The sequence below is a fragment of the Crassostrea angulata genome, chromosome 6 (assembly GCF_025612915.1).
Source record: "Crassostrea angulata isolate pt1a10 chromosome 6, ASM2561291v2, whole genome shotgun sequence".
In the NCBI taxonomy this organism is placed as follows: Eukaryota; Metazoa; Mollusca; class Bivalvia; order Ostreida; family Ostreidae; genus Magallana; species Magallana angulata.
This window is the reverse complement of record NC_069116.1, coordinates 54,334,528-54,348,642: the sequence shown is the minus strand read 5'-3', so window position 1 is coordinate 54,348,642 and position 14,115 is coordinate 54,334,528. Positions and strand designations below refer to the sequence as shown.

Here is a 14,115-nt window from a genome sequence, read left to right as displayed (position 1 = left end):
GATAAATAACATTTTTATGATGAAAAAAATACTTTGAGACTGAGGATTGGAGAACCTTAACTGCCTGTGTGTTATAAATTTGTTGGTGTTTCTTTATAATACAAATGAAATGCACATGTACCTGGTTGTTTAGAAATGCTGCATGGAATATGAAATTGTTCTATAGTTGCTCTTTTACAGTAAAAAATGATTTCAGTCACTTACAATTATGTTCCTTGTATCACATTGTCAACTCCCAGACAACAAGACAGTGTTTAATTGGTAGTGTGTCTGACATTCTGGAAAGTAAATGAACATCCAACCGACATTGTCAGTTCTTGTTTGATGAAAATTATGTAGAGTTCAGAAGCTGGAAATGGGAATTGATTTTTGATGAGGCGTAGAATACAATTGTGGATTTTCATTACACCTGATGAAGTTCTCCCATAAATCTAAGACAGCTATGAATTATTGCTCAGCGGTCTCGTTTTAATTGACTTATTTTTTATTTTTTCTCTGTAATTTCAGTGATTCTACCCCGCCTGGCATTCGTTGCTCTGAACAACAACCACCAGCAGAATGAGAGGAAGAGAACCGAGGTGGCGCTGCAGCTGTTTGAGGCCTACAGTGCTCTGTCCTGTTGCTGTATCCAATACACTCTTATATTAATCCACATAATTCATTACTATGTTACTGAATTTTTTTCTGCAAGTGTATATTTTTACATTTTTTGTCTAGAATAGGCATATTTTTTTATTTCTGCAATTGCTAAATGAGTTGCTTTATAAATTATATAGGTACTACCTTACCATATTTTGCATCTGAAATTATTGTGATTGAGATAGGATGCCACAAAAATGAGCACCCTGCAGAAAAATCTCCTTATACTGTACTCATTTGTATTTGCTAATTATGAATTTATTAAATAAATAATAAATAAAGAGTATTAAGGTGGGATTTAATATATTGACCTTAACCTTAATCCAGTCATTAATGACCAGTTGGTACAAGAGGCCATGTTGCCCGGGTTACGGTGTCTGAAACAAGACATGGCTGCTGTGGCTCCAGAAAGAGAGGAGGTAGTGTCCTCCATTATCAAAGACTACGAAGCCAAAGTAGAAGGCTCAAGGTAATGATGAGGAGGTCAAATCCTTCATTTTTAAGGTCAATGAGGCCAAAGTAGAAGGGTCAAGGTGATTTTGAGGAGGTAGTAATCAAGGACTACACAGCCAGGTTAGAAGGATCAAGGTAAGGATGAGGATATAGTGTTATCAGGAAGACAAAGTAGAAAGGTCAAGGAAAGGATGGTGGAGCAGTGTTCTCCATTATCAAGTATTATGAAGCCAAAGTAGAAGGGTCTAGGTAAGAATATTTGAAGAATAAATACATGGTAATCTAGTATATGGGTTTGAAGAAGGCAAAGAGGCAAGTTCAGAAAGATTACATAAGTAACATTGTGAAAAGGAATTGATGATGAATTATAATATCTTAAATAATGGCATTTTATTTAAGGAATGAATTCAATAGCTACCCCATTTATACAAATATAAAATGGGTTGCGGCAGTTTACACTTTATAACTGTGAAGTAAAATAAGCGTAAATATTCTCCAACCCATTTTATATAAGTATGAATTTCGTAGCTATTGAATTCATTTCTTATAATCTAATTTTCTGCTTAAAATTGTTGTCATTTGACCTTTAAATTGTACCAAATTTTAAAGTAACATATTAAGGCGGATTGATAGATATGTTTTTGACGTTAGTCTTGTTATGACATAACTGGCAACGTTCTATGTACCATATAGAATAATTTTTTTGCCAATCAGAAAAAGTGTTACAAGCAGAATTAAATTATAAGATGATATTAGAAAAGGAAATATTGTTATATTTGAATTACTCCTGGTAAATAAATTGATGAACATTTAATTACACATGGACTTTTTTGTACAAAACTTGTTTTGCAGGTCTGGTAATATGCCTTCAAATCATGGTCCAGAGGATGTGAAATCTCGTGTCATGAACAGAATCAAAGACACCACGTCAAAGGCCAACATCTCCAACATCTTCACGCGGAAGAAGTAGAAATGTGTTCAGCAACTTGAATGCTCCATTCAAAACTAGAACAGATAGAGTCAACTATGAAGATAAATTCTCATCCCACTGCTAGGTGCTACAAATATAATTACACTGAGCTCTAAAGATGTGTGAAGAAGACCTTTTAACTAGAAAACAGATCAAATTCAAGCTTGATTTATTTCCATTCCAATACATTATTTAAACCCCGCAGCACTAACGTGGTGGGATGTTTGGTGTGAGTGCTGTGTCTCGCTGCGACATTACTTAAAGTTACGATCTATGCGAAGTCTGTTAGCATAGATGAAGAACATTGTCCCCGGGGGATGTTTAGGAAGCAGATAATGAATGGAAGTAAATCTGTTGATTGTGTTTTATGGTTGTTTGAGAGAGATCGCAGTAAGCTGAGCGAGTGGATTACAACACAGCAGCCATATTGATCCACAAACAGAAAAGGCCATTTCTCAATGACCATAAGATCTGATGTAGATTACTAAATGAATTTGTAAAGACACCATTGCAGTTTCTGAAGCTTTCTTGTTTTTTGAAATAGTTTGTAGTGCATGGTAGAACTTGCACATATTCCTAAATCATGTGATATTTCAAAATTGTACAAATTATAATTATTACTTATAGATGCATTTTCACAAAGGGAATTATATGTTGACAATTTCTTAGAACTCATGGATGTATTTAAAAATGTTTTTTTTTTTCAATTTTTAATTACTAATAGTTTACTCAAGAGTTGCCAAAATTGTTTTTATCAAGATTAAGATTAAGATATTTGTATTATTGAAATTAAGTACATGTACAATGTACAAGATTTTTGTTTGCATCCAGTGAAGGTCTTCATCTTTAAGGCATTAATTTATCTATGCAGGGGTCATTATTCAAAGTAATCCTGGATAAGTATAAAATATGAACATTTATTGGTTTTAGTTTATATGAAATTGTACTTAACTGAAAAACAGAGAACGGGGGACATAAATAGTTGATTTTAAAGTGATGCCCCAAAAATTAGGTACCCATGTGAAGAATCCTTTCTTTTACCGTAGTAATTTTTAACGATCTTTTAAACATTGTCATTTGCAAAAAAATTAAATGTACATGTATTCTCTATATAATCAATTCACTGATATGAAAATGTTGTTCTTTTGGTTTTCCAATCAAGTTAATATCTTTTTTCTAGCAAGCATATTTTTGGAATTTTGAATATTTTTGGATTGCTATTTAAATCTCTCCAAAATATGTGTTATTCAATTTGTCATGTCATTTATTTGCATAATGTGTATAGCACACTTAATCTAGTAATGAATGCTTTATAATGTTTTTATTCCATGATACATATCACTTAAATATTAATGTGATTGATATTTATATTTTTACACTTTTTTGTTCTATAATGACTTAATTTATTGTTTTGTTTGTATTTTATAGGATATTATGGAAATATGAAAATTATAGTTTTATTAAAAACTATTTTTTCTTACTCAATTTGTTAATGAGGTTTTTCTATAAGTACAGGGCTCAACAGCATTTCTGGTCATTATTTGAGTGATTAGTGTCTATTATCTATAATAACTTTCTTTCCGCTTAGAGTGATGTGGAATGACAAGTTTTTTGAAAAGGAACTGATACATGCTCCTTTTCAATGGGGAATAATTTACAAATGTTGACAGGGATTGATGATACATGTACAAGCCTGTTGAGCACATGGTTCAGTGGCGTTAGGCCAGTAACCAAATGGTCGCTGGTTCAAGCCCCGCTGTGGTCACTCGATGTTGTGTGTTGTGCCCTTATAGACAAGGTACTTTATCTACATTGCCTCAGTCCAACCAGCTACTGGTATATGCTGGGAGTTAACCTGGCAAGGACTAGTGTCCCATCCAGGGGGAGTCAGTGACTCTCATCCTCTTAGCACCACAGAAACCAGGGAAAAGCACGGACCATATGCGCCTTCATGGCTGAGAAGGATTTAATTTGTAATGGGGTGGGAGAAATAATGACGTCCCAGACCAGGATTTGAACCCGGGCCCTCTGTATCTCTAGTCAGGTGCTCAACCAACTGAGCTATCTGGCGTTGGTATTTGAACTGGTCTGACCATCACTTTCCTCTGCCCTTAGATGATCTTTGCCCTAGAAGATCACCCTAGTCTCTTTCCAGGAGTTATACTAGTAAATACATTGAAAATATATGGCTGGACAGGGAATCAAACCTGAAACCCCTGCAACTCAAATCAGGATCTCTACCAATGAGCTATCCATGCCAACATCCACAGTCCACATAGCCCCTACTACTATATTCTCCCTCCTTATGTGATCGTCGCCCTTGAAGATCACCCCAGGCTCTTTCCCTGGCAGGAGTTAACCTGTTAATACCAGGGCCAGGTCACCGCACCTAATGTAATGAGAAATTAAGGAGGAATGTGCATATTGAAAACATAAAGACCATGGATATCGACCCGGGTAGCTTAATAGTGGTAGAGCTCCTGACTAGAGTTGCAGGGTCCTGGGTTCAATTTCTGGTCCAGCAATATGTTTTCAATTTATTTATATGATCAAACTCCTTTTCTATTACAAACTTATTAATGCAAGCCCAGGGGGACAAAATGTTGCCTGACACATGTTTGTCCTAAGGGGAATCACATCAATATTCATTTACTTTGCTCTAAACATTATTGTCATATGAAAAACAAAATAAAAATCAAGGAAGGTCAGTTCAGCAAAGACTTCTCAAAATCAATTTTGCAGTCAATACATATTTTAATATCCTCCTTATTAATCTGTATCTTGTTAAACTATTCTGCTCATGGGAATTACATTACAGACATTTAGTTTTTACTCCTCCATTGTCTGCAAATTTATGTGTCTGTTCTGCTTGCAATCTGCTCTATTGTAAGTGTCTTGAATGCCTTTTATGATGTCACTTTGTTTAGGAGTTGTGAAGGTTAATTTAGGTCACCGTCAACAATTCAGTGAATTGGATGCAATTTATTGATATTTCGAGAACAAACGAGATGGTTGTGAAACAATTACTGTAGAATCATTAAAATTCGTGGTGGCTCAATTTTTTTGGTATTCGTATTCATTTACATCCTTGACGAAAACAAATTTTCAAAGAGTAAGTTATCTTACTGATACTAAAAACCAACACGTCAACGAAATAAACAAAAAACCCACAATCCACGAAAATTGACCCCATGAATTTAAATGATTCCACAGTATTGCCTCCCTCCATTGGACATATGTACATCATAGAGTGCACAAGCCTTTATTTTAAGCAGTATACATGGAAATGAAATTGACATTTTGAACTTAGGTTCAAGGGGGACCATCTGTCGGAACTATCTGAGATGCATCAACCTATCAAGTACAAGTATGACGCATCTAAGCTAAAAAGTTTCAGAATTATAGGTTGCACAAATCTCCTACATCACAACTTCAGCAAAGACACATTTTTCATGATATACATGTATCAGTAATTCATTTGTTCAACCTTTGCAGAAATAATGAATGGAAAACAAATAATTGGAATCTTCCAAGTCCAAAAGGGGCAAAACTCTGTCAAAAATTGTTCAATTGTACCCAAAACATAACTTGATTTAGACATCTCATGATAAATCTGCATACTAAATTTCATTTAAGGATGTGCAACCTCTGCCAAGAGAATGAATGGAAACTGTTGGTGGACTGACCGACCGATGTAGTGGATTTCAACCAGAATCAACATGTACACATTACATTATCATTGACAACAAGTTGATTTAAGCTCAAATAACAATTTTAATAATTCCAAACTGATAACTTGATCATAACTATATATCAACCAGAAATAAAGAACACAAACTGTACCAAAGTTCAAAACTCAACAAGTTTCTTCAAAAGTATTTCTGAAATTCACTTTTTAAACATTGGATATAATGTGCAATAAATTATGTAGTACATGTAGTATATACTGATAATTTCAGTTGCTGCCTTGTTTGAATCTGACCAGATAATCAATTGTCATACATGTATTTCACTGGTCTTCCAGTTCATACCTCCCTTCTCCAACAACAACAGTTACCATTGATAGTATAAAAATAAATATATTTTACATGAACCATAGAACACATAAATATTAGGCAATAACCTTAAAAAATAACTGTCAATCAATCGCCTTGCAATAATTTGGCTTTGTTACTTTTATCAAACTCAAGGTATAGAATATATTTTCATTTCCTTTCACAATCTTCCATCAGTCTGTGTATGTTTCCACCTCTTGTATCTTATAAGCCGCTATATCTTGACTGGTTGCCTCGGTGATGATCTCCTCCCCGTCTTCCAGCACCACGTCCTGGATGTCCGTTGTCTGGGTCTCTCCATCTTCCACGAACTCGTTAGACAGAGCCTCCATGTGCTCAATGACATCTGCCTCCATATTAATCTCCACCTGTCCCTTCCCAGGCCTGACCGCTGTCCTCTCCACCGAGAAATCCTCTTCATCTTCCAGGTGAGTCTTCATGTGCTGCTGGAGGATGGTCTTACGGCTGAATCCCAGACCACAGTAGTCACACCTGAAAGCTTTCTGACCAGTATGGGTGCGCTGATGTGTGATTAAATTGACCTTCTGGCAGAAAGTCTTCCCACATAAGTCACATTTGTATGGACGGTCACCACTGTGGATTTTTATGTGACGATACAAATCTGATATCTTGCCAAACTTCTTGCCACACACATCACAAACAATTTCTCCTGTGTGAACTTTCATGTGAGCATTCAATCTTAAAGTGTCATTAAATCCTTTGAAGCAGACTCCACACTTAAATGGTGAATTGTCTCCCTCGTGGATTTTCATATGGCGCCTAAGGTTTCCACTTTCGTTGAATCCACGAGTGCATATAGGGCACTTGTACGGTCTCTCACCAGTGTGAGTTCTACAATGCATTCGTACCTCGTACCTGTGTGTAAATGCCTTCCCACAATATCCACATTTGAAGCCTTTTGTATCTGTATGGGACTTGAGATGCCTATGGCAATTACTCTTGTTATTATATTCCTTACCACAGACATTACATTTATAAATAAACTTGGTCTTTGTTCCTTCCTGAATTTCTGCTTCCGCTTCCACCTCCATGTGCATTTTGGCGGGAATATCATTTTCTGTGAAGACTTCCGACTCGGCCGCTGGCTCTGGTAATGAGGCGTCATTGGCAGGCAAAATGGTGGAGGGAGCGGTTACCACTTCAGCTGCCGGTGGTGGGAACAAATCCGGATCTATTTCACAGGCGACATCTGCAATGCTTAGTTCTATAATGGATGCCTCTTCATTTGGAAAAACCATTCCTGGGGCTTGCTTGTAGTTCTTCCTCTTCAAATGATCGGGCAAGTTCTCAAACACAGCAATCTGTCTGAGCTCTGAGTGGGTACGAAGGTGAGTTGAGAGGCTCCCACGGGGGTAAATCTTTCCACAATAGCCACACATGTATACTTTTTCTTGAGCATGAATTTTGATATGCCCCTGCCAATTCTGTTTATTTTTGTACACTTTTCCACAGATGGTACATTTATGGAGAATCATTTCATTCTCACTCCCTGCATTTAGAATGATGGTGCTCTCGCTCTGATTAACAATACTATTCTGAATGATAGTGGTGCCATTTGGGAGACTGCGTAATTTTGGATCTCTCTGAATCTCTTTGGATGTAACTTGCGTTGAGACATCAAACAATCCCTGCCTAGAAAATTTTGGAAACACAGTAATCTGAGTGGCCACGTCTCTGTATTTTTTGGCTTGAATTGTCATCAGAGAGCTGGCCGGCGGACCAGAGGCATCCCCTTTAGTGGGAGATATGATGTTCATCAGAGTTTTATTAAGTCCCCTCTGCTGTTTATTTTTGTCTTCTAGCATGTAGATTTGGACCGTTCCATCCTCCATGACCTGCGTTTTGTAGTTGGACAATTCCTGGACATTCTCAATGGTGATTTCCTGACCGTCCATGGATTCGTCCTGAGATATCATTTCCTGTCCTAGCTGGTTCTCGGTTATCAACACCTCCTGGATCTCCGTGGGGGACTCTTCGGTGGACAGTCCGTCCGTTTTGTCTGGGTTCAGGACCTGGATGTAAACTTGGTTCCCATCCTCAGTTGAAACAGGAACCAGTTGCACCAACTGCAAGAAAAAAAACCACAGAAATTATACTTCTTTCACATTGATCCCTCAATCGTTAAATTTAACATTTCAGTATCTGTATTGCATTAATAAATACAAGTACATAGTAGACCCCTAAACTTTGATTAACATGATAAAGGATCATTTAAATATGGAAACTTCTTGCATGTCTGTACAAGATAAATACATGTCGATTAAAACCGTGATTTTTTTATAAGCATATTCACTTAATTGTAAAGATGTGAATGGTTCCCTGTCACATCACTGATAATTACCTGGTAGGACAAATAAAAGCTAATTTTACCTGGTTGTCATTATCCAGTTTGACAGGAACCTGATGTATGGCTCCATCTTCATCAGTATATTCTGCCATTGTTTGTAGCTGCCCCATTGTCTAAATTTAAAAAGAAGCATATTAAAAATATCACTGTTGAAATGTCCTACATAGAATTCTAAATGATTACTAATTATAATTCAATAAATAATAAGAAAACTATTTCATCACATTAATGCACTAGTTTCATCCACATCTTTTTTCTCCAAAATCAACAGTACCAGTAATTATACCGTTAAGTTAGTTTTGGGGACAATTTATTTCAAAAGTAATTGTCATTCATAACATACTAAACAGTAATACATGAACTTATTTCTTTTTTGTAAGTAAGATAAGAATTTTTTTTTAAGTTTTCCAAATGTTCTTAAACATATACCGTACTAGTATATTAGTGTGCCAATGGTGTAAAAGGTGTAGAAATGATCTAGGGAATAAAACAAGGGTATGTGTTATTATCTATGCAAACCATAGCCTATGAATTGTGTACTTAAAAGAATGATTTAATTACCTCTACCTCGCTGTTTTGAACAATCTGCATTTCTTTGACAACAGTTCCATTTTCGTCGACAGTTTGGACTATTTCATGTTGATTTTCCTCCACCACACCCATCTGTCCCTGTTCCATCACGATTGCATTTGCCATCTGTAGAAGCTGCTCCCCTGCCAGGGCCTCACTGAAACTGTCACTCTCTGCAGCCTCAGTATCTCGTTGACTTGTTTCTGTGCATGTTGTGTTTGCTTTTAATTCGTTCTTTTCCTGAAGTTGTGCGGCATCTTCTGTGCTTTCAGTGGTGTAGGTAATCACAACAGGTTCACCAGACATGGAGGGCATTCCAAAAGAAAGATTTCCTCTCTCCCCTCCAGAATCTTCCATTTTCATGGTAGATATTGTATCCTCCTCCATTACTCCATCCTGTAAGAACAAATTAACATACAGGATGCAATTACTGAATGAAATAATTCAAACCAGGAGACACGTGCGTAGTTACCATGCACATCAACATGAACATAAAAGAAAGACACAAGGCGACTTGAAAATGTGCTCCTCTGATATTGTAAAAGGAACTTGCTGATAAAGACAATTTTTAAAATGAAATACAAGCAATTTTTCGTGTTAAAAACATAAATTCTTGTTTTGTTTACTATAAAACAATACATAAGCAATAAGGGAACTTCACAATAACAAAAATTCTATTTTCTTCAGTATTTATTATATAAATCACTAATGCCTATTATGCATCAAAACCATGTTGGTTTATATTTGAGAAAAGGGGTTGCACATTCTTGGAAAAAAAGGACAGAATTACTCTCATTGTCTACGTATTAATAATTCTTTTAAATACTCTTTAACTGAAAAATTCTCCTGTGGATCTGTTTTTAATACATAATTATTTCCTTTATAATATATCCTACTTATTCCATTAACGGGAGATAAAACGAAAGTAGATTCTTTTTAACTTTGCAACAATCAAACGCATTTAAAACCTGTAAATTCCCGTTGATGCTTGCATGCTACCCAAAATCAACGCTGCCAAGCATCCAAGTGAATTGATTAGTTTGTCAAACACTGTGATAGCAGATAGGTTGTTCAGTGCGACTAAAATAATTAAGTTTTCCATCACAATAAATAGCTTTTATCTTGTGTAAACATACAACTTACCAAGTTATATCAAATCCTTCTTACTTGACCTTTATAACTCGTGAAACGAAGACAAAATGGCGTTGGCGGCGCTAAATTTTTGGTTCTGCAAGGAACGACAACTCTACAGTACTGCAGTACTGAGTATAACAAAACTGCAAGAATATAAATTAACGATTTGAAAAAAAAAGGATTTCTAAAATAGAATATTATTAAAACTTGATTTTTTAAATATTCCTTCAATGATTTTAGACCACACTGACCATATTAACATTTCCAAAGACATTTTGAAAGAAATATTTTTAAAATAATCTTTTAAAGTTTTAAGAGAGTTATTTCCCTTGACAAAATTTCCCAATGATACCGCCATTTTGTTTTTCACCTCGAACTGGGTGTTTCTAGCATGCGTTGTTTTATCAAGGTATCTGCTTAGCCTTGTCGTGTAATTGGAACAGAAAAGAAAGACTTGGTGAGTATATAGTGATATTGAGTAACTCATTTGTCACGGATCACTCTGAAGCTTTCTTCTATCAGACTTTCACAGTGTGCAAGCATCAAGTTGAGTTCAGAGGTACTCCATGCGTTTGAATTTTGATGTTACTTTCGCTTTATTTCAAAGCTGACGAAATTTGATAAAATTGTGCATTAAACGGTTTAGGCCATTTATCCCTCTTTTGTACCCCCTCTTTGATGCATACCTGAGACTTCGGCTATATTAACTGAAAAAAAGCTTATAAAAATGTGGCTTTATAGTTTATACGCACTAGACACTTTTACCTGTTGCTTTAATTGAGTACCAATTTGAGCAAAATCATCAAAATGAAACATCAATACCAAATCTTTTTTAGGTGAAGTATGTCATCTGAATTTCTTACAATTGCTCCAAGTGAAGTAAGTGTGGACCAAGTAGGAGCCTCTGATATAGCACAACAACCGAATGTTCCACAGGGAAGTCAAGAGATCATCATAGATGGAACCCCCCTCCAGATTCCTGCGGGTAACTACCGGACAGAGTACCTTGAGGATGGCACAGTGCAGGTCATTGTTTACCAGGAGCCGGGCCAGCAGACACTTGGTAAGTTAATTAAGGTGATTTCCACCCAAAACTCTCATTTATTAATTACCATCATAATGTCTAGAAATTGAAATGATAAATTTACAGGTGAATTCTCACCAGTTCTCATAGTACTTGCAAAGAAATGTTACAGTTTAACATACTTAACAAATTGGTGGCAATTAAGATCTGTAAAAATGGGTCTTAGGCAAGTTATGTTTGTACTAGAATGCTGAGCGATATATTTATATATATTTTTTTTTTATTATTTTGGCTAATAAGCCATAGTGCCAGATGATGATGACAAAATTGGAATCTTTTTAATAAATTGCATAGAAATAAACCATGAATTCTTACATTTGATCTTTTCAGATAATAATGTGACACAGACCTCTCACCCCAATCCTGTCATGTTTCCAATGGAGACGATAGAGGTGAAAGGTCGACGTAGCCACGATATTGGAATACAAAATACAACAGTACCACACTTCAATACCTATAGCTTTGTTGAGCAGGGCACTCAGACTATTCCCGCCCTGGACATCAATATACAGCAAGAAATAAATCAACCTGAGCTAGAGGATGAAGATGAGGAAGAGGTTTTGACTCTGAATCCTGTGAAGAAGAAGCGAGGAAGGCCCCCTAAAGCCCAGGTGATCCATAACCTTACTGTATCAAATGATGGCAACAAATTCTCTAGAGGCTCTAAAACTGTTTCCTTTCATAAGTGCACCATCTGTGGAAAATGTTACAAAAACAAAGCGAACTGGAGTGCCCATCTCAAGTTACATGACAAGGAGGAGGTGTTTATGTGTGGATTTTGTGGACAAATATTTCAAAAATCTGCATTTCCACAGCATTTAAAAACCCATAAAAAAGAGAATTCCAACAATGAAATTACTGTCCCCTCCAATATTGAGGCCTCAAGTTCATTAGAGAATGTGTCCAGCCATTCATTACATAACGAGGCCAGACAGTTTAGTCCCACAAAGCAGACAGGAGTTATGAAACCTGCCTCCACCATTCCTGCCAAAGTGGACTTTAGGACAGGAAGCACTGATCAGCAGAAAGAGGTCGTCCTCAGAAGTCATCAGGTGACCCTCCCAAACCAGCAGGTTGCCACGGTGATAGATCTGGGAAGTTTGGGAAATCTTCTGACCTCAGGAAACAATAATGCAAGTCAGACTGACATGACAGGCAAAGATGGAGATCAAGATAATTCGCTTACTGGAATGGATGGAGAGAGCGATGATTCTAAAACCAAATATATCTATAAGTGTAATGTTTGCGGCAAGGAGTACAATAACAAGAGTAATTGTCATCGTCACCTGAAGACTCACACCCACGAAAAGACTTATAAATGCCCTGCTGATGGATGTGACAAGATTTACATGCATAGATATGAGCTCCGCATGCACATGAGAATTCATACAGGAGAAAAACCATTCAAGTGTCCTGTTTGTACCAGAGGGTTCAACGAAGGAGGAAATCTGAGGCGCCACATGAAGATCCATGCAGGGGATGACACTCCATACAAGTGTGGTGTCTGCTTCAAAGGTTTCAGTGAGATGTTCCGCCTCCAAGTCCATTTAAAGGTTCATAGTGGGAATATTGTATGCGATACTTGTGGAAAGAAGTTTGGAAAAATCTCTGATTTGTACAGGCACATTCGTATCCACACTGGAGATAAACCCTATAAGTGCGATATCTGTGGAAAAGCTTTCTGCCAGAAAGTCAATTTACAGACCCACTACAAGACACACACTGGGAAAAACCCATTCAGGTGCACCCTGTGTAATTTTGGCTTCAGCAAGAAAAGTATATATGATAATCACATGAGTGGCCACGAGCCAGAGGAGATTGAAGAGCACGAGATGAATCTTAAAATGCTGGGAGAATCGGAGTCCGAGGAGACCATCACCATCAAGCAGGAACCCCGCACACCAGCCCCACCCCCTCAGGAAGAAGAAGAGGAGCCAGAGGAAGAACCCCAGCAAATGGAGGTGGTCACAATTGATGGCAAAACTGGGCTGATAGAAGTCACCCTGGAGAACCAGGAGTCAGAGACTGGTCTTAGTCAAGAGGAGCTGGCTCAGCTGGTGGCAGCAACCGTTGAGGAGCCTGAGGGCACCTGATCAGGAATACTGAGGGCACTTCATTGGGAAACAGAGGGCACCTGTCAAGGAAACCAAGGGCAACAGTGGAAATCCAGGAACTTAATTTGGTGTTTATTTTTGTTTGATAAAAAATTAATAAATGTTAAGGTGTTTAACTCTATTAGAGTTGATCAACTTTTAAAAGGATAAGAAAGGGGAAGCATAAGTGTTATGTGTATCTGGATTCATTTTTGATTGACATGAATAATAGGAGGACTAGATTAAGCACATTTTGCATGTTTTGATTTGTTAACTTATTTTGAGTGAATCTTTGATAACTTTTCTAGAATTATATGTTGAGTAGACATTTACATCTGTTGAATGTGATACATTAATATTTATTCATTTGTTTGCTGCAGTCTATCCTACATCTGTACTACAATATATATCATTATTCCTTGTTACATGTATTCATCAGTTTGCTATCAATACTCTGTATAACTCAAGCTATCAGGTACATGAATATCGTTACATTGACATTTTGTTTGAATGTGCATATTCCTACATAAAAATTTAGAAGTTAAGAATACACAAAATAAAGAAAGTACATATACTTTAAAACCTGCAGGCTTCATTTATTATGCTACACTTTATTTCAGTAAATATATCTCAGGACCTTTTGCATAACTTTAAGTGTGCTCTGGATCATCATCAACTGCATACCTTGTCCTTAAAATTTTGATTGTCTGTATACAGTGAACATTATGCTGAATCAGAGATCAAGTTCC

General features: G+C 36.7%; 3 protein-coding genes across 11 annotated transcripts in view; 2 read left to right on the top strand and 1 right to left on the bottom strand.

The window, feature by feature from the left end:
* LOC128187377 (RAB11-binding protein RELCH homolog) overlaps positions 1-3,489 on the top strand; it is a 41,424-nt gene extending 37,935 nt beyond the window's left edge. For both annotated transcript variants that reach the window (XM_052857806.1, XM_052857805.1), the window contains exons 25-27: positions 508-624; positions 967-1,108; positions 1,945-3,489. In XM_052857806.1, coding sequence (XP_052713766.1) covers positions 508-624; positions 967-1,108; positions 1,945-2,062 — 377 coding nt within the window. In that variant the 3' untranslated portion in view covers positions 2,063-3,489. The remainder of the gene's footprint in view (positions 1-507; positions 625-966; positions 1,109-1,944) is intronic.
* A 2,327-nt stretch (positions 3,490-5,816) lies between these two features.
* LOC128187892 (zinc finger protein 816-like) lies at positions 5,817-10,632 on the bottom strand. Of its 7 annotated transcripts, none has more exons than XM_052858551.1 (5): positions 10,560-10,632; positions 10,199-10,332; positions 9,047-9,451; positions 8,509-8,598; positions 5,817-8,204 (listed from the first exon to the last, which is right to left on the bottom strand). In XM_052858551.1, the coding sequence occupies exons 3-5, from the start codon at positions 9,440-9,442 to the stop codon at positions 6,291-6,293; spliced, it is 2,400 nt and encodes a 799-aa protein (XP_052714511.1). In that variant the 5' UTR covers positions 9,443-9,451; positions 10,199-10,332; positions 10,560-10,632; the 3' UTR covers positions 5,817-6,290. The 7 variants fall into 7 exon arrangements, with proteins under 7 accessions (XP_052714511.1, XP_052714513.1, XP_052714515.1 ...); XM_052858553.1 differs by having other exon boundaries at positions 10,199-10,283; positions 10,560-10,578; XM_052858555.1 differs by lacking the exons at positions 10,199-10,332; positions 10,560-10,632 and adding an exon at positions 10,024-10,142.
* On the top strand, positions 10,523-14,022 carry LOC128187893 (zinc finger protein 260-like). Of its 2 annotated transcripts, none has more exons than XM_052858557.1 (3): positions 10,523-10,646; positions 11,026-11,252; positions 11,604-14,022. In XM_052858557.1, the coding sequence occupies exons 2-3, from the start codon at positions 11,033-11,035 to the stop codon at positions 13,364-13,366; spliced, it is 1,983 nt and encodes a 660-aa protein (XP_052714517.1). In that variant the 5' UTR covers positions 10,523-10,646; positions 11,026-11,032; the 3' UTR covers positions 13,367-14,022. The 2 variants fall into 2 exon arrangements, with proteins under 2 accessions (XP_052714517.1, XP_052714519.1); XM_052858559.1 differs by lacking the exon at positions 10,523-10,646 and adding an exon at positions 10,653-10,748.
* Positions 14,023-14,115: the final 93 nt, after the last annotated feature.

Excerpts from the sequence above, each read along its gene's own strand:
- LOC128187892 (XM_052858549.1), bottom strand. The coding sequence starts at position 9,548 with ATGTTCATGTTGATGTGCATG. Across the intron at positions 9,452-9,527 it reads TGTTCATGTTGATGTGCATG|GATGGAGTAATGGAGGAGGA; the intron begins GTAACTACGCAC and ends TTGTTCTTACAG. Across the intron at positions 8,205-8,508 it reads AACTGGATAATGACAACCAG|TTGGTGCAACTGGTTCCTGT; the intron begins GTAAAATTAGCT and ends TTTTTCTTGCAG.
- LOC128187893 (XM_052858557.1), top strand. The coding sequence starts at position 11,033 with ATGTCATCTGAATTTCTTACAATTGCTCCAAGTGAAGTAAGTGTGGAC. Across the intron at positions 11,253-11,603 it reads GCCGGGCCAGCAGACACTTG|ATAATAATGTGACACAGACC; the intron begins GTAAGTTAATTA and ends TGATCTTTTCAG.